The sequence below is a fragment of the Convolutriloba macropyga genome, chromosome 11 (assembly GCF_964194025.1).
Source record: "Convolutriloba macropyga chromosome 11, txConMacr16.3, whole genome shotgun sequence".
In the NCBI taxonomy this organism is placed as follows: domain Eukaryota; kingdom Metazoa; phylum Xenacoelomorpha; order Acoela; family Convolutidae; genus Convolutriloba; species Convolutriloba macropyga.
The window spans coordinates 21,456,525-21,484,208 of NC_134478.1; the positions used below are offsets into that span (position 1 = coordinate 21,456,525).

General features: G+C 36.0%; 1 protein-coding gene across 1 annotated transcript; it reads right to left on the reverse strand.

Moving 5' to 3' along the window:
- Nucleotides 1–8,655: 8,655 nt before the first annotated feature.
- On the reverse strand, nucleotides 8,656–25,198 carry LOC142349007 (protein deacetylase HDAC6-like). The gene is made up of 7 exons (XM_075400406.1): nucleotides 24,581–25,198; nucleotides 24,215–24,348; nucleotides 22,820–23,694; nucleotides 13,384–13,697; nucleotides 12,670–13,036; nucleotides 9,518–9,622; nucleotides 8,656–9,158 (listed from the first exon to the last, which is right to left on the reverse strand). Exons 1-7 carry the CDS (start codon nucleotides 25,103–25,105, stop codon nucleotides 8,785–8,787), a joined length of 2,694 nt encoding a protein of 897 aa, XP_075256521.1. The 5' UTR covers nucleotides 25,106–25,198; the 3' UTR covers nucleotides 8,656–8,784.
- Nucleotides 25,199–27,684: the final 2,486 nt, after the last annotated feature.

Genomic DNA, 27,684 nt, shown 5'->3' on the forward strand with positions numbered 1-27,684 from the left:
CGTTATTTCAAAAAAGTTTACAGCCTTCTTTAGATTATTCAGGCATAAAAGTAGATCAGCGCTATGAAAACTGATTTTTAAAAACATAAGACATCAAGTTCATAAGCCGGAAGAATTTTTCCCTATCAACTAGGGGAGCTCAAATCTATTGCAGCCTGCTTCAGTTGGGGGGGGGGCTAAATGAAATCATTAATGAGATCTTCAAATGACGTCATTAGAGGTTATTATTTACCAAAAAAGCACTAATAAAATTTATAGTAAACAATACTCAAATTTCAGCTCACTTTCTATTTGAATTTTAGTACTGATTTGCCACAAGTTGAGTTCAGCTGCTGACACTTGTAAATGAGAGCGAAATTTAAATCACGCCAAACAAAAAAGTCAAGGGCGTAAAAGTCACTCGAAAAGACAAGACGGTTAAGCAAAACTTTTGCAAAAAGACCAACACGTTCACAATGACTGCTTCAATTTTTTTCCGAGAGCAGTTAAAAACTTTTTCGAAATATTTCATTTGCCTAAATCAAACAAAAAAAGCGACAGTAGGCCGCTTATAGAAAGATTGTCAAAGATGAAAAATTCTCTCAAATAAAAATTTTGAAATAATTAACAAATGATTTGATCGTCAAAGTAAAAGTTGGAATGACTAAAAATGAACCTTTTTCTCAAAATTATTAATGCTTTTCTCCAGATTTAGGTTTCAGATTCCTACGTCAAACTTGCGGAAATAAAAAAGCCAAAAAATAACCCTTTCAGGTCTCATGGCCAAATGTTCAATACAAATCAAAAGAAGAATCACAACCTACTGCAATCGAGCGAATTCCTCTCAAATAACTGGCTAGGGGTTGGCTATGGCGGTCTCTAGCTTAAACTACGGAGCCTATCTTCACTGGTTGAGGAGGTAAAAATTCCACTACAAGTTGTTTAGCTGTATGATCTCCCTTAGCCGTTAAACTACTGTGTATCCAACTTCTCTGGGACTTCCCTCCCAGAAGTATCGAGACAAAACAGCAAAAATATGTAATAACCGACATCATTCGCTAGGTGTGAAGTTTTAATTATTCAACTGGACAGTGAGAAAGGAAGTCGTCACAGAATCGAATAAGAATTCACCGGAAAACATAGCCGGCAGATTGCCGGAATAGCTGCGAAAGAATAGATCTGCGTGCCATATAAGAGATAGAAACAGATACAGATCTAAATTGAAAAAATCGACGCCGCTCAAAAAACTAGGTAACAACATGCAGCGATAAATTAATAAAGCTTGTTAAAATTCATTCCGCAGAAGCCTCTTATTAGGGACCTTTACTGCACAAATGAGTTCCTTTGACCTTAAACAAATTCAAACTAAACTTAAGTTTTAAAGTGCAAAAGTCATTTTATTGAGTGAGGTAAGTCACGTATGATCAAAATCTAATCACGCAAATAACCTAAAAACTTGCTAAAGCGAGTGAGAAATGACGTCACGCGCGCAAATGCCGTTAGTGAGAGGAAGAAGTCATTACAGCCCAAATGATTACTCAAATACAGCCCAAATGATTAACCAATTGACAGCCCAATGGGACGGAACCTGGTACACAACACAACCTCAACTTAGTAAAATGAAGCTTTCGGAAAATTTGACCTTTTCAGCTTTGCTGTGTGAACAAATGTAAAACGAAAAAAGAGCGTCAGACGACGAAACAAAAAAACATAGCAGGACAAGTCCTGACGTACAATTCAAAGAATTTTCAATGACTAAACAGAAAACAAGACCTAGAACGTACTATGAATGGATTGGGAAAACCATTTAGAAAAATATCCGATCCAAAAAATCGAAAAAACACTCAAAATCAAAGTGAAATTTCCGCATGTAAACAAAAAACCACTAGCGAGAACGCGAATTTTTGTTCAAACACCGTTTTCTCACTCTACTTTAAATTTAGAGCGAAAAAATTCCACGCTGCAAAACCACTTGCTTTTCTCTCCACTTCCTGTTTCGGCGTGACCAAAATCACTACTCCAATTTGACTTCAAAAATCATGAAAATGTGTGAACAGATCTTAAAAAAAAACATAGCCGGAAGAATTCCGGCAACGAGTCGAAGTGAAAATCTATTTAACCGCCATCCAACTACTCATCAAAAAAAACTTGCCTCCACTAATTTATGATTTTCTCGAAACCAAACCATAAAACAAAAGTAAAAACAAAAAAATCAAATCTGTTAAAATATGATTAAAAAATCGGATCAAATTTTGTCATAACTTGAGATCCCGAACTAAATATCTCTACAATAATTACTTGATCAAAACAACTAGTACTTACTAAAACAACTTAAGTGAATGTTTTAAAAAAACTTGAGGCCAAATTATGAAAAAAAAAAGCTCTAAAAACAACTTGCACTAAAAAACTGGAAAAAGTTAGTAAATTTCTTAATATTACAAAAGCATATAAATCCAAAGAAAAATTCTTTTCAGCCAATAGATCATCCAGATGCTGGCAAAACAATAGACAAGTCATAATAGTCTAAGAAACTTGTCTCAAAAAACAGAAAAAAAACCCGAAAAACTGCAAAGAAAAAAATTAAGAAAAATGGTTCCAATTTTCGCCAATTTTTGTCATATTTCTCAACAAAAAATGATTCATATCCAAAATTGTCCATACTTATTACTAAACAACTAGAACAACCATTGTGAACCCTAATCCTCCACAAATGCCATAAAAAACTAAGGAACATAGAAACGGCATTCAAAAACAAATTGAACAAAAAAACTAAAAACTTAGTTTTTTTAATAGTACAAGAAAACATAAAGCCGAATAACGTTCCTTTGCAATTAGAGCAATGAAAACCTAACAAAACAATGGGCAAGTCATAATAGGGTAAGAAACTTGTCTAAGATTAAAAAACGAAAAACTGCAAAAAAAAAAAAGAAAAATCGTTTAAAATTTCTCAATTTTTCGGTCATTTTTCCTAAGAAAAAAATGATTTATACCCATAACCTTAAATAACAAGCTTCTATTCAAATCCCACTTAAAGCAGAAAAACAAAAAAGGTAAAATATTAAATTTTGTCTAAAAATCAGCAAAACTATCAAAAACTTCAAAATTAGCATTAAAAATCAAATTAACTACTTGAAACCTTCAATTCCTATCAAAACAAACCTAAAACTAATACAATATCATAATCAAACCTCATAACCATCAAAAGTTGCAAAAAAACTGCTTTTAAAAGCCGCACATGAACAAAAAAATTTTCGCTCGCTTAGAAAAAATTTTTTCACACATCAATTTCTCGCTCTCTCAAAAACAGCGGTGTGAACAAAAACCACTCTCTTTTCGCTCCGCTCTTCACTTTTGTTCAGCACCAAAATCACTCCAAATTTTTTCACGCGTTTCATTTCCCGCTTCAAAATTCACTCCAAAAATTGATTTAAAAAAAGGACTTCTCCAATACTCCTCTTCGAGTCGTAAAAAAGACAGCGCCCCAATACAATTCAAATTCTTTGAATTTTAAAAAACCAAGAGCACCGCAATATAGCTACGCTCAGCTTAAAGCTTCGCAGCTATAATAAACGATTCTGAAATACTTATAGATTTGCAACAGAGTGCTTTTGTGTTCTAGATCTTACTGGCCACAGCGGTCATTTTCGAGAGATTCGTTTTTAGCATGATGCAAATATGAAGCTTTATCAATTCTCTTCTTTGCGTGCAATCCGAGAGAGTTTGTGAATTATAAGTGGCCCCAGATCTTGATGACTTCATTTGTCTCAAGGTTGTAGTTGGGCATTGCAATTGTAGCTGTACTGTTTCATGCACTTTAATTATGGTTGCGTTGTTGACAAAGTAATTTTTCTCACAACCGCCAGAGTTTCCTGAAATCTATATTAAATTCAAAGGCTTTGCCTCCAACAAATTTAATCTGCATAAACGAACGTTTTGGACATGACACAAGAATTTAACTTGTTTCTGACGATAGGAAGAGAAGTGCAGCAAGCATGGAGCCCTGTAATACACCCCTGAAGACCTCTGACTCAACTGAAAATATTCAAAATGACATAACACCTTTCTTCAGTTCTATGGTTTTATCAAATGCCTTCCGAAAGTCAAGGTTACTATTGACACAGGAGCAATCAGGGGACTCCAAACAACTAGAAACTTTTAGATTTGTTTTTTTTTTCAGATACTATTAGATTTGTTTTGGTTCAGGTTTTCGGGCAGGAACCATGATAGGTTGGTGTCAGGTTAGAGTAAACAGTCGTTCAGTTACGTACAGGTTGCAGTTACGTTCTCGGTAATCTTTCCGTCAATTTTATTTTGGTAAGGTCGAATCAAGTCGAGCAGCCTAAAGGTGAACATCATTTGATGTTACGCTAAAAGTTTTTTGATTTTTAGGATCCAGGTTTAGGCCGTGAAAGGAGTAACTCTATACGCAAGCGGTTCTTATGTAAACTCTATATAGCGTCTTCAAATTTGTTGATTGAACGATAGAGGGAGCTAGTTGCTATTTTGATCACGTGGACACAGAAAAAATAAAAAATTATACATTTACACAAGAAATGAACGCAGATGATTGGAGTTGGATTGAGATGTAACGCTACTGGTTAATCGTCCAGACCTTAGGTTCTCAGAGGAACTAGAACAGTAATCACGAAACAAACTATCCAAAAATTACTTCAAAAACAATCCAGCTGCCCCGTTTGTACATTTTTATAACAGCGTAAGTAGTATAGTGTCTTCTTGGGCACGCAACGGGGGGGGCCATTTGTTTAACCCTGTATTTGCAGCGGGGGGGCAAAAAATTTTCGAAATGTTGCTAATTTTTGGCGTTTTGGCACCGCTCCAAATCGCCAAAACCTACAAACATTTCGAAAGATTTTTTTGTGTCCCCCCGTTGCAAACACAGTGTCACACAAAAGTCCCCCCGATGCGTTTCCGGGATGACACAATTTTGGTAAATTTTGTTAGTTTTTGATGGGTATGGTTAGGGTTAGGAGGGTCGATAAGAAGAAACCTTGATTGCAACCATCAGTCCAAGTGAATCTCATCATTATAAATTTTTAAAAAAAATGAAATTTTCAATATCCAAAACTTTGTGAGATGTTTTGCGCCGGGTTGCAAACAAAAAATACAAAATTTCCTAAGGGCGGCTGTCGACAACTCAGCCTCATCCCCCCTCCAAATACAATGGTTCGGGTAACTGATTAAAGGTGAAAAACGGTGTAAGAAACTTTTTTTTGAATTTGATTCCTTCGGAAAGCAAAATTTGCTTTTCAAAGTGGAGCAAAGGTTTTGAGTAGAGTGAGGACATTTTAGTACCGGACAAGTTTTTTACTCATGAATACCGTTCAAGAACTTCTGAAACAGAAATTCAATCCATCAAAAAAACATTAATTTCCAAAAATGGCTCCGTCTGAAGCTGTAGGTAGTTTTAAAAAAATTGGTGATTAGCGCATCGAACAAGATGATAGCTTTTCAAAACAATTTTTGAGAATTAAATTATTCCCCGACAGAAATTTTCACATCAAAACGGTTGTACTGAGCCGGTGGAAAAACACACAACTTACTCTCCACGGAATGTATCCGAGTTCGAATGGAGAAATTTTATTGCGTTGAAATTTTTCGACTAACGCCTGAATTAGTTCAGAGTAGAATGCAGTATATATACTCTTCTGTACAAATTGCCAATTCTTTCACAATGAAATTTTGTTTTGAATAACGAAAAGTTTACAGTCAATAACAACCGGTCGCTGTCTCAACATTCTAACAAATGAAAAGTGATAGGTTTGAATAATTTTGTGTACCAACAAGAAGCAATTCCCGTAATATGCCCTGCAAAAGGGCTGTTAATGTCACATGGTAAAATGTAAGCGTAACCCGGTCCTTGTTTGTAGTACTCCTGAATGTATCCAGCTGCATCGTGTAGAATAGCATGCAGTCTCAATATTTTTGAATCCTTCAAAAAACGATCCATTAATGAACTATCTATTCCAATTAAACGTCCATAAGGTCGAAGTTTCAAAGCAATGAGAAAATCAAAATTTGTTGATTCGCTGAACAAGGAACATGCTGCTAAAAAGTAGTTGCGTCTCACAGAGTTTCATGTATGATTTTCAGGTCATTTGTTGTTATAACAGGTTTGGTAAACAACAGTACCCACCGTGTCTGAAAAGTTGTTGCAGTCTTTGAATTTCATTCCTATAAAAGTAAAAATAACCGTAGTATTGCCACCTGCCGCGTGCTTTTTTGATAAATTGTTAAATGAAGCCTCTGAAATTTTTTAGGTAAAATTTTCCGAGGCTTCATTTAGCAATTTATCAAAAAAGCACGCGGCAGGTTGCAATACTACGGGTATTTTTACTTTTATAGGAATGAAATTCAAAGATTGCTACAACTTTTCAGACACGGTGGGTAATGTTGTTTACCAAACCTGTTATAACAACAAATGACCTGGAAATCATACTTGAAACTCTGTGAGACGCAACTACTTTTTAGCAGCATGTTCCTTGTTCAGCGAATCAACAAATTTTGATTTTCTCATTGCTTTGAAACTTCGACCTTATGGACGTTTAATTGGAATAGATAGTTCATTAATGGATCGTTTTTTGAAGGATTCAAAAATATTGAGACTGCATGCTATTCTACACGATGCAGCTGGATACATTCAGGAGTACTACAAACAAGGACCGGGTTACGCTTACATTTTACCATGTGACATTAACAGCCCTTTTGCAGGGCATATTACGGGAATTGCTTCTTGTTGGTACACAAAAATATTCAAATCTATCACTTTGCATTTGTTAGAATGTTGAGAGAGCGAACAGTTGTTATTGACTGTAAACTTTTCGTTATTCAAAACAAAACTTTATTGTGAAAGAATTGGCAGTTTGTACAGAAGAGTATATATACTGCATTCTATTTCTTCCTCCCAGCTCATTCAATTCATTACCTCCAGCTGAGCAGCGAGCATTTAATTGGCTCACCAAGTATCTTCAAGGTCTTCATCTTCAAGGTCTTCATGGTGTCTACCCGTATATTTATCTAACGCAAATATTACAAAGCATGAAAATGAGAAACCCCAAAGCTGTATACTATGCCAAGTGAAAAGAAAAGTCAGAGTTGGCAAACCTGCTCGACTGTAAAGTCATAAACTTGGATCTGATTCGTTCTGCAAAATTTGATGCCAGAGGGAAAACTCAAAGATTGTGAACAATTGTGAAAACCATTACCCTAGCAGAATAACTGGGAAACTCTTGAACCATTGTGCTCGCCAAAAAGTAAATTTCGTTTATTTGGTTGAAGGAACAAGGTAACGATGAACAACCAAAGCAGTTTCAATAATTGGAAACAGCATCAAATTACGAGTTAAAACCCATCGAAGTTGGGAACACAGATATCCCCAAATTTAGCCATCTCAACGTGGATAACATCGTTTATGACTTCAGTGAATAAATATTAGAAAATCAGTTTCAAAAACCAGGCATTGCACCACAGTTATCTGAAGAAGAGTTAGTACATTTTGCAACCTTTCTGCCCATACTAGATCAATTCGTGTTCTTCCATCAGACTAGTGGAAGTCATCATGGAGCACAGCCGAAAACTTGTAACAGACAGCAACAGCTGCAGTACGACTATCAGTGCTACCAACAATACAATCAACAACGAATTCAACTGCAACAGCAGTACCATCAACAACAGCAGCAGCAGCAACATCAGCAGCAACAATTGCCACCCGAACTCTCGTCTAAAGAACATCAGTCCACCCAAGTTAATACTGGATCCAAAACAACCAATTGGAAAAATCATGGAACCATGTAGCTCCTTGCCATCAGTTCTAATCTCATTTCTTCCAACGGAAGAAATTCAAAGCATTATTCATTACGAAAAAACCAACCACTTATCTCCATGTTTCGTGTGTCGTCTAGTGGAAACAGAAGAAGACTTGAAAATTAGTTTTGTTCGTTATCAAATATTTTATGAAGAAAAGTAAAACTTTTGTAAATTATTATAAACTTTTATAAAAATTGAAATGAATCAAGACAATGCAATTGATAAAATTGACTTTTAACATGTTAAGGATTATGTATACGACTGTAATGAGAGCGAAAGAAGTGCGTGGAAATTCTGTAATAATATTAACCTACCGCGGTCAGAGGTTGTGTTGTTAGTTCAAATATTTGTAATCTTTTCACTGATGACACTTTGTATAATCAAACTCGCTTTCTCTTCCTCTACCTCTGAAGAGACATCAATATGGATATCTATTCTGTCAAATCTAGACGGCTACATTTTACCCAACCCCAGATTTAGAACAAAGTTAATTCAACGAAAGACAGGGTTTTCATGGCTGTTGTGGGACCCTCTGGCTCTGAAAAAACGCAATTGATATTCAATATAATTGCTACAAACTTCGTTTGAGAGCAATTAAAAACTCATTCTCGTGCGCCATACTTTTACATCCAAACTGACAATTCAAACACTACAGCGCCCCGATAAATTTCAATTTGTGTAAATTCCAAAAACCAAGAGAAATATCCTCTGCGGCTATCGCTATCGCCGCTAATGATAAGGGTCCCGTTTTTCACTCAGTTTTAAGATGCAAACCAGTACATTTAGCTCGGAAAATAAAAATACGTTAGTGCAATAAATTTTTGTATTCATAAATGGCACAAGAAAACCAAGTACTCAATTCAAGGTTAATTCTTTAAAAGAAGGAACAAATTCAGCTATTAGAATATAAACAGATTTATTGACAGATTAACGTCACACTTTAATTTAAAAATAGAATAGACAAGACCGCACAATATCAAATCAGTTTTTTAAATCGCATTTTTCAGTCCAATATTTGCGCCAGAAAAGCATACTCTCTTTTGTATCAACAGGCGGCGGGTTACTTTCTGAAAAGGGCAAATTATCTACTTTCTCCTCTTCATTTGGAAAATCTTCAAGCTTTGATGTGGAAACCTCTTCAACCGGTTTCAGAAACCTCAATTGTTTCCAGTATTTACGGTGATGCCATATCGTTTCTAGAATTCCAGTTCTGTGGTAAGGCTTCACAATAGCACCTTTGAATTCTGTAGGCAGTGGAGGGCATGGTTCCCTCAGAAGTGTACGCACACAATTTTCACTACAGTCAGCAATTGTCTGTAAATTGTAGCCACCCTCGAGAGCGATGATAACCCGACCTGCAAAATAAATATGTTATTCCCTGAAATTGTCACCGATGGCTTCATTCATTTCACATGTGCATTGACATGAAGAGTAGAGATTGACATGAAGTATTTGTCTCTTCAACGTCTCCCGAAAACTCTACGCGACCCAGCCAACAATCATATCGACATTAATGACAGTCAGAAGAATTGGGCCCAAATTTTACAGGCAATGTTCAACTTAATCCAGAAACGTCTCTTTTATCTATACATATTTTTCAGAACTTCTTCAGGAGTCTTGCATCAGATGACAACAAACGGTTATAACGATCAGATCTGCCCATGGTCGAAAAAGTTGTTCATGCATTTCGTCTTATAAGATGAAATAGTTGTACCTGATGCAAATGCCATGAGCATGTGTGTCATATGAGCATAACATTCAGGAGACACATCCTGTCCTCCGAGAGGGTCTCCAACCGCTGAGTCGAAACCACTCGAAACTGAAAAATAGAAACATAAAAAACATAGCAAGAATTGCTCTCGAACGACAAGCGGGGGTCAATTGTAGCGTGCTTTAGCGGGGCAGCGGCGGCATTTTGATTTGACTTTTGCAGAGCAATTTAGATCACGCAAAACTTAAGAAGTCAGGGGCAAAAGAGCTCCGTAGACCTGCAGTCTCAAAAAGATAGTAAAAGAAAGACGAAAAAGAAAAGCTGAGATGTTATATTTTGATTAGGAATCCGTTTAAATTATTGCTGCTTCTATTAGCTGCTCTCAAATAACCTTCAATTAGAGAAACACACACTCACTTGACCTTATCTCTTTGAATTAAAGTAAAGAAAAGTCATTTTTGAGAGTGATTGAGCGCGGAGTGGGGGTCTGAGGGGGAGAGAAGAGATTACGAAAAGAGACGGTTAGGTTAGGAGGGCTGGACAAGGGGGGGGGGGGCAATCGCCATGTGGGGAGGTTGGACAGGGGGTGGTGAGAGGTGTGAGATGTTGAGTTAAGATTAAGACCCTCACTTCACGCAAGCACCGCCCTTCGCGTCAGGCGATCAGAGAGCTGCTCAGCCCCTCCGGGTTTTACTTCCCGTTTTTGAGGACGAAAAACTAAAAGCGTCACACGAAAAATCAGTCAAGCGAAAAGTCACATAAACAGGTCTAAGGTTAATATACCTGCTACAAGCATCGTTTGACAGCAATAAATAATTGCTACAAACTTCAATTGGGAGCAATTATACCAACAAAACTCTCGCTAAACATAGCGTTGGCTAAAGCCATATGGAACTGAGCGGGAAAAATTCAATTTCTCGCTTTGGAGAACAAGAAAATATCAAACCCTGCAAAATGCTGCACCACCCACCAACGAGATTATTAATCCATCAAAAAGATATAAGGCAACAGTTTAACCTGATGGTTTTTAAATTTTCTCCCAATTGAACACAATGAAAGAGGTTTTATCTAGTAGATTGACGATGGCCAACATGTATTTCAAACGGAACCGGAAACATTCAAACAACTGATAGTTGATAAATTTAACATCAATTTTACAAACATACCCGGCAGATTGCCGGAAAATAGCCGCCGTGGATTCCAATAAGCATGATTGGGATTGAAAGAATAGAAGATATTGAAAAAAAAATTTTTTGTACAAAAATATTTTTAAGTCCTATTTATTTTGATGGCATTTCGTAGTTGAACATACTTCTGTTTCTTAGAGAGAGGCTACAGGGGCTACTATCAACACCAATAAGCATTAGAGGTGGTAAGTAAGACTTATAGGAACGACGTTCAAACAGCGGGCATCTAAAATTGGGCTTTATGGGTTTATCCCGTTTCTATTTCTGACTTCAATTTTTTATACCGATTCTGCTCATTTTGAATTGATTTGCTTAGCAACTGATGTTCAAATTCACTTTTAGCAGAATGAGAGAAGAGAGAAACTAGCCTAGAGAAGTCAAAAAGATTTCACGCAAAACGCTGAAAAAGCGGCAAAATGGTAAAGCGAAAAAAAGTTCGACGAAGTAAAAAAAAGGAGCGCTATAATAGCCGGCTGAGAAGATGAGGGCGGCTATTAAAAATTAAAAAAAGTTGTGCAATATAAAAAATTTTGAACACTGAGTTGACTTAAAGTAGATGTACAATAGATCTTCAGTGTAAACAACTACTATTCAGTCACACAATTGAGTTTTCGGCCTAGAATTTTAATGACTTAGATTTTAATGACTATTTTACAATTCATAAATCAAAAGCAATTCATTAAAAATTTTGTCGATCGATACAATTTCTGAAAATATTTTAATTGGCACCACTTTAGTCGATCTGCCCGACAGAAACCATGAGAAAGAAGAGTTCAGAGGGCATGCAGATCCGCCTCGTCAATTGTGTTTTAAAAAGCTTCCATTTCTTTACCCCAACTTAAGCTCTTAAGCTACGAAACTTAGCTCGGCCTTAAATGGCCTGATGTAAAAAAAATGCAAGTAGACGCAATTAAAATTTGAATCAGGACAATTCGAATCAAATATCTCCACAATCACAACAAAATCAATAACTCGACAACCACAACACAAAAAGTTATTAAAATGGAAAACATTGTAGCAATACCGATATTATAGCTGTAATTATTACACTAAAAAACAAATGCATAATGCTGCACCAAAATTACATTTTTAGACTGCATAGCTGCATTAACCCAGGTTTTTAATATGGATTCAATAACGATCAATAAAAAAAAGAAACGACCTTTCTATTCGGCCATGATTTCTGTTTAGCACAGCATTTTAAAATTTTGGCTTTGATGAGATGTTAATTTAATTGAAAAATAATCAACGCAAGTAACTAGCAGCTATTTAGATGTATCACAAAGCAGTTAAAAGCCAACAATAATGTAAACAGTTATAGCCTGTTTTGAGCGGTTTCGAATGCACGGTATGTTCTTATTTACAGCGTTCTACTACAAAATACCTCTATTTTACTTACGAATAAAATTTCTCAAAAGCTGTTTATTGTAAGCAAAGATTTTGCGCAAGAAAAGGAAGAATTTGGTGTAGAGAAGGGCTTTAGAGAGGCAAGTTCTATCAACTGAATCTCAAGTTGTTATTTTGGTTTTTTGAAGCCCTCGCGGTACATTGAAGCCCTCTCGCATCAATTTTCGCTCGCTGTGCATCTTGATAGCCATTTAAGATCTGCCAGCACCCCACTGAGACTAGATGCTCTCGGGCTTCACCAGTTTATCAGATGATAAATCGGTCGAAAGCAAAATGTCTCAAAAAATGAAGTCCAACAGTTCTAATAATATTGCTACAAACTTCTTTTGCGAGCAATTAATAAATGATTGACACTCGGACATCTGGAAAAGAATTGAACCAATCCAATTGTATTTTTCGCCAGCTGAAAAGGTTTCAGCAGAAACCTACACAATGCAATCATGTATGGATTGTGTGTTCTCAAATTTATGTGAACTTTCTGTGTTATGTACAGACACATATGCGACAGATTGTTTGAATATCTGTATACAGTCCAGTCCTTACTGGCTAAATTTCACTCACCCAAAACGATGTGTGGATTGTACTCGTATAAAATTGGTAGAACCACATTTGTAAATGCAGCTAAGTACTCCACATCCGTTGCTTCCGCAACCATCCACGGAATATTGACATTGAAGCCCTCTCCGGGTCCAGTGCCTACTCGATCAGACCCACCATCTGGTCCTCCAGGGAAAAACCAACCATGTCGGTGTAAGGAGATGTAAAGAACGTTGGGTGTGTTTTCGAACTGATGTTGGGTTCCATTGCCATGATGAACATCCCAGTCGAGGATCAATATCCGATTGATTTTGGAACTGTGGCTTTTCAGTAACTGCTGTGCGACAACAGCAACATTGTTGTAGAAGCAAAATCCGTACTCTTTATTCACCTTAACAAGATCGAGCACAATTGAAGTTGAATACTGCCCCACAAATCGTATTATTAGCTTCAGGGGGGGGGGGGGGGGTTCTCCGTACAATACTCTTTGATTAATAGTTGACACTTTACAGCTGCTATTCAGATATAATTTTAATATACGAGTTAGAGAGGGCCTATATAACTTGTAAAATCTACCCGACTTTTCTTCTATTTATTATGAGGGTAAGTTTGAGCTGTCTAAGTCAACAAATGATCGGGTCATATGAGCTGACATCAATGCAAAATAAATTCTATTGGTAGACCTACATTAAAATATTTGTATCAGCGAGAAAAGCAAAAAATCAAAGTTTGGCTTACCTCAGCATGATGACCAGGTGGTCGAATGTTGGCGAAACCTGCAGTTATCTTTTTTTTGTCTTCGGCAATAACAGACGCCAAATCAACCAAACATCCAGCAGAGTACACTGCACTCAAGTGAGTGTCCTTGTTATGGAAAGTAGAGTTGATTGCATTGGAGCTCATATACGCTTCTAACTCTTCGCCCGAGTAAACATCTTCTCTGTGAACTTCTTCAAATGCATTCAGGTAAGTTTCCCCATGCAGCAGTTTCAAGGTTTCCGGATCAACTCTTTTGTCGTGAAAAAGAACGCAGCGGTCCAAGAGCCGGGTTGCTGAAATCAAATTATTGAAAAAGTAAATTGTGTCTCTTCTAAAGTAAAAGCAACCTATTCTGTAGACTAACAGCTCTACAACTCAAGTTTCACTTCTAGGTTTAACGGAATCCAAGTGCAAATAAGCATTAATGAGTTCCAGCTATAACGCTCGAAACGTGAACACATGGCAACACTGATTTCAATTTTTGAATTTCTCTTTTTCAGTTTTAAGCTAATCATTGAGATCATTTCCAGTCACTCATTTGTTTGCTGTCTGGTTTGTAACCTGATCGCAGCACAATTTTTTTTCCAAAAGAATGTGCGTGTGTGTTTCTTCAAATGAAGTTTTATGAGTGACTGCTATTTTTGAAATTAAAGCTTCAGTGAAAAGCTGTTTTAGAGCTCAAAATAAATTCATCTGCTAATAATATATCAAAATGAGGGTTCTGTATTTTTCTTTTATCATAATAAAAAAGTCGCAGTCCCTAAGGAAAAATGGTGCAATTTCAGATCCAAAAAAACTGATAGCAAAAAAAACTTTTTGTTTCAAAACAAAGAGAAAATTGTGACAAATCTGAGACTTGTTGGAAAATTCTGTGCTACGTACAGCCTCGCACGAGCTGTCTTGTTCATCAGAATCTCAGAGCATATCTCCAAAATCAACCCCCTGATTCTACAATGATCTACTCCTCAAGGATGGAGATCTGCTAAACTTCTGGTATTTATTTTGAAATGACCTCACAATTTGATAAAAATGCTTGTAGACAAATTCGTATCGCAGTCATAGAAATCATTAGCGTGGAGCAGAAAAACATAAATCGATCAAAATTACCCCGATTAGCCAATCGAAGCAGTCGTCTAAGAGAGAAGACAACAGGAACAAAAAAGTCGGACAAAAATCAAATACTTATATTTTATGACGAGAAATTGTGTCAAAGTGATAACCAGTATAAGCTGCTCGTTGACGAATTCACGCAATTGAAAAAAGGCGCAATCAGAAGACATATGTATCAAATTAAAAACACTATTGACGCACGCTAAAAAAATCCACTCAGAAACCGAAAATTTGTTTCAACATCAATTTCTCACTCCACTTTAAAAAAAGTCGGAAAAATTGAACGATCACACCTCAAACTTATGTTATTCTTGCTCCCTTTACTAACTCAGCGTGACTAAAATCACCACTCTAATTCGATTTCTCCCTGACGTGAAAAAGCCTAAAAATGCGTGAACAGATCTTAAACAGCACACTAATACAATCCAAATAAATCGGATTGTAAAAAACATAGCATGACATACAATCTAATAAATTGAAAGAAAACTTAAACTATGGTTTCTGACAAGCCGATGAATTGAACAATGCCCGCCGAAAAGACAAACAGTCTCAAAAGTTGAGAAACTAAAATAATCATATTATTTGAACAAAATATAAGCCTTTAGCCTAAAGGCATATCTTTCTTTTTACATTTACCCAAACCCACGAAGAAGACTTGAAAGGATTTTAATGTCCACTAATGATAGTAAAACTCGAGAAACACTTTCAAAATTGATAGCAAAATTTATTGAAAATTTAAAAATTTTGCAATACTAATTTTTTAAAAACCATTTTTTTCAATCTAGTCTCCGGTAACTCGTCTGGAAGACCTTAAAAGATTTATTGGTCCTTAAAGATCAATAAATCAGAATGGCAAACACTATTTATTGCATTTTATAAGTTTAGCGTAATTAATATGTTCAAAACCAATATTTATTAGTGCAATCTGTTCAGTAAAAACGTTTTGTTGGCCCTTAAAGATCGATTAGCTCAGAAAAAGACAAATTTTATTAAAAAAAATGAAAACTAAACAAATTCGTGATATTAACATCTGCAGAACCAATTCATTGCCTCGAGAAACTATTCAGTGACCACGCCTAAAAAAGGGGCACATATAAAAAAAATTTCAAATTTATCGAAAAAGTTGAATACCATTTCAGTGCTAACAACTATGCAGTAACCTATTATCAAAACCTAGAGAAAGTTCACAGGCTCTTGCTTGAAAAAAAAGACAACAATTTTCAACTGACTTGAAAGAAATTGCAAGCTTTAAAAAATGGTAAAACTTGTGTTTTAAAGAAGACGTTTATCAACTTTGACAAACGTCACTTTGAGACTGATGACACAAAAAATTCGAAAAAACAAAAAAACGTGAAACATTGAACCACTTTACATCTAAAAACTCCTAAAAATGACCTCAGGGCCTCATTCAATCAGGGCCTTCCCAGCAGATGCAGCACTCTAAGAACCAAAAGGACTACAAAATGGCAGACAAAAACACAGCCGGAGCAAAAGGGAGGTAAAAACCCAAAAAAATGGAAAGCATAAAATTTTTTAAAATAGTGGAGTCAAAGTCAAATGAACACAATAAAGAAAAATGACTAAGATCCAGTACCCTTAGCCATTGCAGACCATAAAAACCTCAAATCTTTTAGCTGCTCTAATGTTTGAAAAGGGACAAAAGAACTGCAAATAAACGTAAAATACAGACACTCACGAAAACAATTGGTATCTCAGTCAATGAAAAACTAGCCAAGATTGAAGGATATAAATTACCCAACATCTCGCAGCATTACCCGGTTAATGAGAACGGTTTTTTCTGAGACAAGACCCAAAAAACTCAAAAATCGATACATATGAACTCATCACTTCATTAGATTCACTTTCCGCAAAAGCAACAACCAAAATCTGTCATAAATGAGACAATAAAAATAAGAACAGTTTTCGTAGAAACAAAATAACAGCTTTGCAACAAATAATTTTTGATCAAGTACAAAGGTCATCGCAGCGTATAATTCATAAAAAGCAATAGCTTTGACCTGAAAACACCAACTCACTAGATTAATGCATCTATAGCAAATGAAGAGACCTGACATTCATGAAACTGAGAGACAAGACACTAAAGTGACAATGGAAACTCGAAGACCTCAATCGACAAAATTTCTTGGAAACAGTTTTTGTCCAAGTCAAAGAAATAAACAACTTCATGCTGAAAAAGTGAAATCGACCGATTTATTGTCTATGGGGACATATGAGTGCTATCCCTAATGCGATTAAATGATAGGACATCACAAACTCAATAAAAGGAGAAAAACTTTATAACTTATTCAGAAAAACGTAATTCAGAAAAACAGAAAATTTCCGTACACATTTTGAGAACAATTGTCCAAGTCAAAACTATGGACTCACACCATTATTTAGACTCATTTATCTCCAATTAGCAACAACAAAAGCTGTCATGAATGAAACTTAACAGTTAGGAAACAAGTAAAATTTATAAAAGCGGGCAAATTACAAAGTTTCACAAACATTTTATGACTACAAATAATGTCAAAGTAATAAAAAAATATAGCTGTCCCTTGATGAATTCAACAAAACTGTAGATAGGCGCAATTAGAACACATATGTATTATTTTAATGAGACTCCAGAGAAGAAACACTTAAAACAGAAGTCAACTTGATGCATGTTTAAAAAATTCCCTCTGAAAAACTGACAATTTGTTCAAACACCAATTTCTTACATTACTTTTAATATAATTTGGAAAAAATAACGCCTCACGCCTACTTTTTTTCGCTTCCTTTAGTACTTCAGTGTGACTAAAATCATCACTCAAATTAGATTTCTCGTTGATTTGAAACAGCCAAGGAAAGTCAAACACCCTGAAAAAATAGAAGACTCGAAGAATCCGGAATCAACTCAAAGTACTTAACTTAGGCAAAAATAAACCGGTAACTAAACTAGCCAAACTGTTTACTTCATTCTACAGTCTACGTCATTCATTTCAAAAATCTAAATATATAGGAAACACGATAGAAAGGAAAAGAAAAATGTGAAAATCGATTCTTGGCAATTTTATACATGTTGCGACTCCAATAACATTCGGAAACAGATTATCTAATATAAAGAATTTTGCTCACAAAACCTGCATTTGTTAGAACACATACCCGGCAGATAAAAAATTTTGAAAACAAATTATCGAATAACATAACCGACTAACGTCGGGCGAATTGCCCTAACGGCGAGCAGTTGGCTTCGACAGCAGCTGGCCACGGTTTAGTAACCTCGTTTCTGATTACGAAAGTCAAAGGGGTCAGACGAAAAATCGGCCGAGCGAAAAATTTCATAAAAGAGACAAACAGGGTTAATATATTTGCTACGAACTGCTTTTGTTAGCAAATAAAAATGATTTCCTAAAAATTGCCTGTTAGTACAATTATGATAAAAAACAATTCTACTATAACTCATTGCTAATGAGGATCAGAGATGATGACACTACGCCACATAACAGCAGCTGAAGTGCGGCATCAACAGAGAGAGCGAGATAAAACGCGAACGAGAAAGAGCAGGAAAAGAACATTAACCGACAGAGAGAAAGGAATATTTTCCGTGATGAAATTCTACTCTGCAACTTCTAGTTTTCTAGCCTTGTTAGGAAATAAATGATATAAAAAACTGAAAAAGGCGAAAAAAATGTTTTCAAGTTCGCAGGAAAAATAGTTGAATACCATTTTTGTCTCGAAAGTTCTGCCAAGTAACCATCTCCGACAATTGAAAAGTTTCGTTGGTCAGTAATGGTCGTTAAACTCAGAAAAAGACAAATATTGAAATTATAGAAAATTGCAAATTTTAATAACCATTTCAATATCTTAAAAACCATTTCATTGTCTCAAGAGACTATCCGGTATGCCTGTTTCAAGCTTGAGATAGTTTCACAGGCTCATAAAGATCCATGCACTTGGAACATAAAAAACTTTCCAAAGTTGAAAAAATTTTGAATTTCATCCAAAAATTGCTAAAACTTGAGTTATAAACAACATTGATAACCAAAACTTGCGAAACTATGCCAACAGCTTATTATCAAACCTTGGAGGACGTCCCAGGGCCTCAGCTGCCGGAAAATATCAAAATCAAGAAAATATTGTAATTATTTTCGAAAATTGCTTAAAATCGTAAAATTAAAATCGTGAAGAACGTTCTACTACATCTATAAACTATGCAGTAACACATTATCGAACCCCAGAGGAAGTTCCGTGGCTCTTGAGGTTAGAAAAACCTCAAAAATGGCAAAAAAATTAAAAAATTGAAAATTTAAGTTTATTTTAAAAAAATGCTAAAACTTGTGACATTAAAAAGTTGAAAATTAACCCATGACCAACAAAAATTTGCAGTAGCATATTATCAAACTCTAACGAAAATTTTCTGACCCTTGGAGCTAAAAAACCTGAAATGACAGTGTCAAAAAATTGAAAAAAATGGCAAAAACTGTCAAAAATATGCTGAAATGCGTGATGTTAAAATCTTGCAAGACATTCCATTTAAAGTAGAAATACTACAATAACCTATTTTCAAATCCCAGATGAGGTTCCTAGGCTCTTGAGGCTGAAAAAAAATTAAAAAAAGACAAAAAATTTTTTAAAAAAAACTTGAAAAAAAAAGCAAGTTTTATCAAAAATTGCTTAAATTTGTGACATTAAAAAGTTAAAAAAACTATTCCAAGGCAAAAAAAAAGGTCAGTAACATATTATCCAAACCCTAAGGATGTTTTCTGGCCCCTGGGTCTGTAAAAATCTGACTCAGCAAAAATAAATATCAAAAAAATTGAAAAAAATTGCACGCTTTGTCAAAAAAATGCTAAAATTCTAGATGTAAAAAAGTTGAAACCAATCCATTAACACTAGAAACGATACAGTAACCTATTATGAAAACCTAAAGGAGGTTCCTTGACAACTAGGGCTGACAAAAATTCTAAAAAATGTCAAAAACTTCTAAAAAACAAGAAAGAACTTTCAAAACAGTATAAGTTTGCGTTTTTAGCAGGCGGTTGTTCGTTAGTGGCTAGCCACGGGGGGGGGGGGCTGTCGGCGCTGATGGGAAGGGGGTGGCGCAGCACTGGGGTGAGGGGCAGCAACGTGGTGGGGGGGGACAATAGTGTGGGTGGGGGTGTGTGCCAACAGTGGGGGTGTCTTCAACCTCCAAGAACCGCGCTGCACGCCATAAGTATTAGTCTCCAAAACAGTTCGAGCTGAAGGGCTCTAAGAGCACTTAATGCCCGCTGGGCGCTACCTGTTTATCCCGTTTTTGAGGACGAAAAGTCAAAAGCTTTAGACGAAAAATCGGTCAAGCGGAAAATCGCAAAAAAAAGACCGACAGGACTAATATAATGGCTACAAACTTCGTTTGAGAGCAATTAATAAACAATTTTTGTTCACAGAACCTGCATTTGATAGAACACATACCCGGCAGATAACATTTTCGAAAACAAAATTATCTAATATAAACAATTTTTCTACACAAAACCTGCATTTGTTAGAACACATACTCGGCAGATAAAAATTTTTGAAAACAGATTATCTAATATAAACAATTTTAATCAACAAAACCTGCATTTGTTAAAACGCATACCCAGAAGATAAGAGTTAACAATTTTGTTCACAAAACCTGCATTTGTTAGAACACATAACCGGCAGATAACAATTTTCGAAAACAGATTATCTAACATAAACAATTTCTGTTCATAAAGCCTGCATTTATTAGAACACATACCCGGCAGACTGCTAGAAGCCAGACGCCATTGATTCCCATAAAACCGATTAGTATTGAAAGGAAAAAATGAAGATAATGATTTTCGTAAAAATATTTCAAAGTGTGAACTATGTTGATGTCTTTCTGTAGTCAGTTATACTCCTATTTCATACTGAGAGGATAGTGGCTAGTATCAATACCAATAAGCATTAGAGCAAGGTAACTAAAACTTATTAGAACAAAGTTCAAGTAGCTGTCAAAAATTGCGCTTTAAGCATTTATCCCGTTTCTAATTTTGATTTTAGTGATTCTGTCGATTATGAAGAGGATGAGGGAGGACATTTAATATACATAACAAGCGATACATCTTTATAACGGAGAAAAATCGAGCAAATAAGAAGACGTTGGCAAAAAATCTAAGAAACGTGCTAAATCTTTTTAAAAAATTTTCTAAAAACTGTAAAATCTCAACAGATGTTTTCAATACCTTAAACATACCCGCAGATTGCCGGAAAATAGCCGCCGTTGATTCCAATAGGCATGATTGGGATTGAAAGAATAGAAGATATAAAAAAAAGATTTTTGTACAATAACATTTTTAAGTCCGATTTATTTTGATGGCATTTCGTTGTTGAACATACTGCTGTTTCTTAGAGAGAGGCTACAGAGGCTACTATCAATACCAATAAGCATAAGAGAATGTATCTAAGACTTATAGGAACAACATTCAAATAGCGGGCATCTAAAATTGGGCTCTATGGGTTTCTCTCGTTTCTATTTCTCGGATTCAATTTTTTATACTGACTCTGTTCATTTTGAATTTCTTTGCTGAGCAACTGATGTTCAAATTAACTTTAAGCAGAATGAGAGAAGAGCGAAACTAGCCTAGAGAAGTCAAAAAGATTTCACGCAAAATGTCAAAAAAGCGGCAAAATGGTGAAGCGAAAAAAAGTTCGACGAAGTAAAAAAAATTAGGAGCGCTATAATAGCCGACTGAGAAGAAGAGGGCGGCTATTAATAAGCAGTTTCTGCTTAACCGCTTAGCAACCACACAACAACCAAACACGCTACAAAGAACTGCAGAAATGATTTAAAAATGTGTACTCTCAAACCTTTCAATCAACCTTAATTAATTAAGTGAATCTCTCAAAAATTCTCTGAAAAGCGAAAACAGTAAGTAAGCGAAAAAAACTTGAAAAATAAGCAAGAAATTGTTAAAATTAAGACTGTTTTTTTTTTCATCTAAAACAAACTTTAAATGATAATAAAAAAACCATTAGGGCATGAAAATCTTCATGAAAACTAAATTCATCGAAAAAATTACCCCGGACAATAAAAACTTGAAAATGAATACAAGAACCACTTAAAAAGTGTCCAAAAGGGCGAAATCTTGAAAATAGCTAAAGATTGCATATAAAACTGAAATATATGCTCGAGATCGTCAAAAAAGTTCCAAAGAAACAATTACTTGTTAATATGGTTTAGAGCAACCACTTTAACAGAAAAAGTAAAAACTAAAAAAACTGCTTCGAAAAAGCCCATGAGATCAAACTATTTTGCTCACTTACCCAAATTTTTTTCACAACTTTTTTCTCGCTCTCTCAAAAACGCAGCATGAACTAAAAATCACTTTCTCTTCAATTCGTTCAGCTGTCTGACCTAAACACCTAGTTTTCACGTGCGGCATTGACTTTTTCATGTTTTAAATACACTCTAAAATTATCGATAAAAAAGACGCTCCACCAAAACGAGATGAAATTAATCGCATATGCATGATAAAAACTATGCTTGCAACACCAACTGCCTTCTTACTGAGACTATTCAATATAAGAGATACAAAAGGCAACTTAATTGCAGTGGGTCAACAAAAAAGTAAAAACATAACCGACTAACGTCGAGCGAATTGCTCTCAAACGACCGGCGAGCGGTTGGCTTCGTCAGTAGCTAGCCACGGGGGAGGGGGGGGGGGGGGGTGCACCGGGGGCTGATGGGGGCAACACTGGGTTGGGGGCAACAGCGCGGTGGGGGGTGGAGGCAATAGTGGGGGTGGGGGTCAACAGGGGTGGGGAGGTGTCTCAACCTCTAAGAACAGCTCTTCACACCATAAGTATAAGTATCCAAAACAGTTTGAGCTGAAACAGAGCTGAAAGGCTCTAAGAGCACTTAATGCCCGCTGGGTGCTACCTGTTTATCAGGTTTTTGAGGACGAAAAGTCAAAAGCGTCAGACGAAAAATCGGTCAAGCGAAAAATCGCATAAAAAAGACCGACAGGACTAATATAATTACAAACTTCGTTTGAGAGCAATTAAAGAAAAGTTTGGTAGGAGCAGCTTAAAGCAAAAAAGTGGTGCGGACTCCGTCCATAATGTCAAAATTGACCTTTATTCTATGAATTCACTTTCCCTTGGCAGTTTCGTTGACGAAATTGTTTAATTGTAGGAATGAGTTAACCATGCGTACTAAAAAATGTTTGAGCCAATGCTAAGTCAAAAATAACCCCCAAATTGGTCTTAGGGTTCAAACAACTGCTCCAAACGTTTATAGGAGCTATAAATCGAGCCAGAAACTAATAATTACACCAACTTGTCAGTCGAGTATTAATTGAAGCCACTCTTTCGGGCCGCTCAGGGTGACTGGAATCTTCATTCTGGTGCTTCAACATCCGTGCATCAAAGCAGTAGCCTATTTTTCTGTCCGAATCCAACTCGTTTCTCATCTCACAATTGAACTTGGCAGTTGTTTTGACATCTAATGACGCCAGAGAATGCTGTAATGTAAACTCTTCCTTTTGACAAGGATCTGTAAAGCTTTTAGCGTCTTCACTTTTGTCGTCTTGGAATTGGAAGCAAGTCCAGTAATCACTGACGACTCCAATAATGTCCAAAATAGTCTGGATAGCACCTGGTTTAATATCAGCTGACAAGTCCAACATTGGAGGTGGAAACCCAAGAAGAACCCTGACAACAGCCTCAACACATTCGGCAACAACATCAGGATTGTAGCCACCTTCTAGGACCATCATCATCTTTCCCTTTGCAAGCGCTTTTAGGTGATGCGTCATGTGGGCATAACAAGCGGGTGAAACATTCATATCACCCTCCGGATCACCGCCACCAGCACTATCGAATCCCGAAAGAATTAGAACAAAATCGGGAGCAAAACTGTAAGCTAGAGGTAGAATGATTTGTAAGAAGGCAGCCATGTATTCCGGATCCCCCATTCCTGGTTCATCCCAAGCAATGTTGACATTGAAACCTTTTCCTACCTCGGATCCCACGTGGAAAATATCTGACTCAGCGATGTAGGGATAAAACGTTGCCTTTTGGAAGCTATGTAAGCTAATGTAAAGGACATCGTTTCGACCGTAGAACATCCGTTGGGTACCTTGACCGTGATGTACATCCCAGTCTACGATCAGCACTTTATTCACACCGTTGTCTGGACTGTTGAGTAAATTCCTAAAAACAAAGTGAAAACATTCAGACCTGAACTAGGATATATGGTCAATTCTTCAGAAATGCTCTTCCAGCATTTTAGATCAGCTTTTTGTTCAAAAAGTAAAGGATGTGTCAGGCTATCCTGGGAATTCTTACAATAGGAAGTTTTCCCGGTTGATTATTGATTTAATAAATATTCGTTGTTGTGACCATATTAAGAACAGTGGATTAGCCGATCTATAATCAGCCAATATTCAGCTGTTAATGAATCCTGGATAAATTTTTCCATCGATCACTGCCATCGACTTAAGACTCAGGTTCAAAACAATTCAATAAATCATCCAGGTGAGATAATCGATTAGCCAGCTATTAATAATCACAGATGCGATAGATGTGAGAACAACAGCTTCGACAAAATAGAACTTCAATAAACTGTCATGTTAATATGCGCGAGTTTATCGCAAATATGGAAGTGCTTTCAATATGAGAGACAGAAAAAGAGAGAGAGATGAGAGAGACACACGTACATGATAGGACTCACATGACAGCCATCGAGGTCGAGTTCAGAAGGCAGTAGCCGCTTGCTCCCATAGCATGTTCCGCGTGATGACTCGGGGGCCTCACAAGGGCAAAGGCATTTTCAAGGCACTTCCCTCTCCCACCTCGCACAATTTCCTACCGAAAATAAACAAAATGTATACAAAGAAATTGTATTTAATTTCTAATAGGTGAATCAGGCAATCATGAAATGTGAGAACAATCGTTTCTTAATCCGACAACTCGAATTCAAAGCTGGTATTCAAAGAATCCTGAAAAATTATCGGGTAACATTAAACAACTCGAATTACAATTCAACTCGAATTATTCAAGTTTTTGCAGCGATCTCAAAAGAAATACAAAAACTTACAGCGCTCATATCTATCAATTGTGCAGCAACCTCTTTGGCGTAGTTGAATGACGTCTGACCAAAACTCACGCATTCGAATTTCTCCGCCAAATGCACTAATTCTTCTTTGGACATTGTTGATGTCGCCTCCATTGTTTTAATGTATTCCTCATGATGACAAAAGAGCATTTCCTCTTTCGTACATTTCCGGCAATTCTCACCTGTCCTGATTTGCACGTAATCAAGAAGCCCTGATAATTTCAATCGTTGATACGACTTTGTTACACGAATGCTTCGTTCGTAGTACTCGGGATCGTCTGTCAATATTTCATGTTCGTGTTCTCCTGGCATGTAAATAAGGGCCGTTTTAAATGCCGCATCGATTATCGTTGATGTGGATCGACTTGGCTTCGATTTGACAGGAGTTGATTTTGATGCTGCAGGTGTGGACTTCGATTTGCTCTGTGAATTGCTTTTAGTTGTACTCATTTTAGAAGCTGGCAGATGCCTTTTGGATGTTTCCACTTTTGCATTAGGTCTGCTCATATTTTATATCCATCTATAAAAAATTCAAGTCGCAATAACTCTGTTGTTAACAGCGGAGTGGTTTTAACCGCCTTAAAGTTTTTGTGATTTGTAAACATAAAAACTAAGATAATTGCTCAGCGACTTAATGCCCGCCGGTCTTACCTGTTTATTATGTTTCTGCCGAATACTATCAGACAAAGAGTTGGAAATACAAAAAAGTCACATCAAAAAAGACTACCACGACTAATACAATTGCGCCAAACTTCGTTCGAGTGCAATTATTTAAACATTAACCAACTAGCGTTGGAAGAATTGCCCTCCAATCACTGACAGACGGGGGCAATTCAATTTAGAGGGGCGTAGCTTAAAGATCGGGTGCAAAAACTACCCCACTGGGGGTTCGAACCTAGATCTCCGGGTTGGAAGCCTGAGATCTTCTACACTGATTTACGAAGGCTGCGATTTTCTTTCTATCACAATCGCTTTAACAAACAAATTTCATTTCAGAACGAGAGCAACGTAGATCACTCAAAAATGAAGAACGGAACTGTGAAAAAATCACTCAAGAAGTCAAACAATAATTTAGAACAAAAAGCAAAAGTATCAAGCAAACGTTTTGTATAAAAAAGACACTCGTTTACAATAATTACCACAAACTTCGAACGAGAGCAATTAACAGTGAATACTGAAAACACGAAGAGCCCATTTATTCAAAAACGAATAAAAAAACAGCCAACAGATGAAAGTCGCAAAAAACACCGTTGACACCCGTAGCTAAAAGAGGTCACAGAGAGAGGCAAAAAAGAATGCTTTTGAACGTCATTTAAATTATATTTCAATATCTTTCAAGTAAGAGAGTCCTATCAATTTCTAATTTGGCAACCTCTGCTGACCTTGATGCAGACGACGAATTGAAGAAAACAAAACATAGTAGAAGAAACGGTGAAAGAAAATTGAAAATTTTTAATACTGAAAAAAGCCCAAAAAAAGCAACCCCGAAAAATATTTTAAAATGTCATTTGAAAGTCCTCAAAAACTTTGTTGGAAAAAACATGAAATCGGAGATAACAGTACTTATAGAACGTGCATTAAAGCTCTCTCAAAAAATTATTATCTGGCACTTCATTTCAGATTAAAAAAGCATTTCAATCCAAAAAATATCACAATCATAGCAAGATCATGGAAAAAACCAAAACCTTTACAGAAAATGATGTTGAGGTTAATACGAAAAACACAATTAGAGTCCACAAAAACTACAATGTAGAATAACGTTCACTAACGCAAAACAAATGAAGTAAAAGTTTTGAAAATTGAAAGTAAAAACAAAACAAAGTACGATTAATTTTTTGGAAAAGAATTCAAAACTGGACGAAAAATTTCTAAGATAAACCAGTTTTTATCAAATTATCCAGCTAAACACTAAAAACATCAAAAATGAATGATAGCAAACTCTTTCGCGGACTCTATAAAGATAAACAAGGACAAAAAACACAATCTTTCAAATTTTTCAATTCAGCTCTTAAAACAAAAAAAAACTTCTACCAAAATGTAAAGAACCCAATCTTGGAACTAACAAAAAAACAAACAAGACAAACTTTGAAAATTAACATAAAATTTTTGTATCAAACTTTTACTAGTGAAGCATTTACAACCTAACAATATTTTTTACAAATAATTAAAACCGGCACAAAGTATTTCACAAATTTCTGTCAATATGTGGCAAATTTCGACGTCATAAATGGTGATTTCTTCACTAAACAATTTTAAATTTAATGCAAAACAAATCAAAATGTCGAAAAAACCTTACGAAAGACCAACGAGCAACACAAATTTGCCCCCATAGACTTTAAAAGCTCAAAAACTACAAAGAACGTAGAAAGAGCGCTTAAAACGCAAGAACAAAAAATAGCTCTTAACTGCGTCTTAAAGTCCAATAAAAGCCTTTTAAGCTCAAAAAGGCTCCCAAACACATGACGTCAGCATGTGATATCAGCATGTCTCTGTACACAAATAAACTGTTCTTCAGATCAACTTTGCTGCCATTCAAAAAACCGGTATGAAAAGGCGACGTTTTTCTTCGCTCCGTACACTATTTCTTTGCTAGCCATTTTTGACTTCACACACAATGAACAGAGAAGTTAAACATTACAAAAAATCCCGGCCGAGAGAAATCAATGAACGAGCCTAAAAAGGAAACTTACATCCTTACCATGAAAACATCACTCAGTAAATCATTTAACATGCCAATTAGCGGCGGAAGAATTGCACTCGAATGATTGAGGCGCAATTCTAATAAAGCTAGCTAGCATTAGTCGGTTGAAGGGGTTTAGTTTTTTAGATGGGTAATTAAGGGACTTCAAATGACAATGTTCGAGCTTATTATAGATCACTATTAAGGTTTAGTGAAGGAAAACCAATTTTGGCGCACTTTCGAATGAATACATTTTTAACAATTTTTACTCACATTTTACTTTAGTAGCGAAATAAGTCAGCTGCTTAAATTTGTGAATAAGAGAAAAAAATAAATGCAAAAAAAATCAGAGCGTAAAAAGACAGTAACTGCTTGATATTATAAATAAGACTTTCCTCAATAAAAC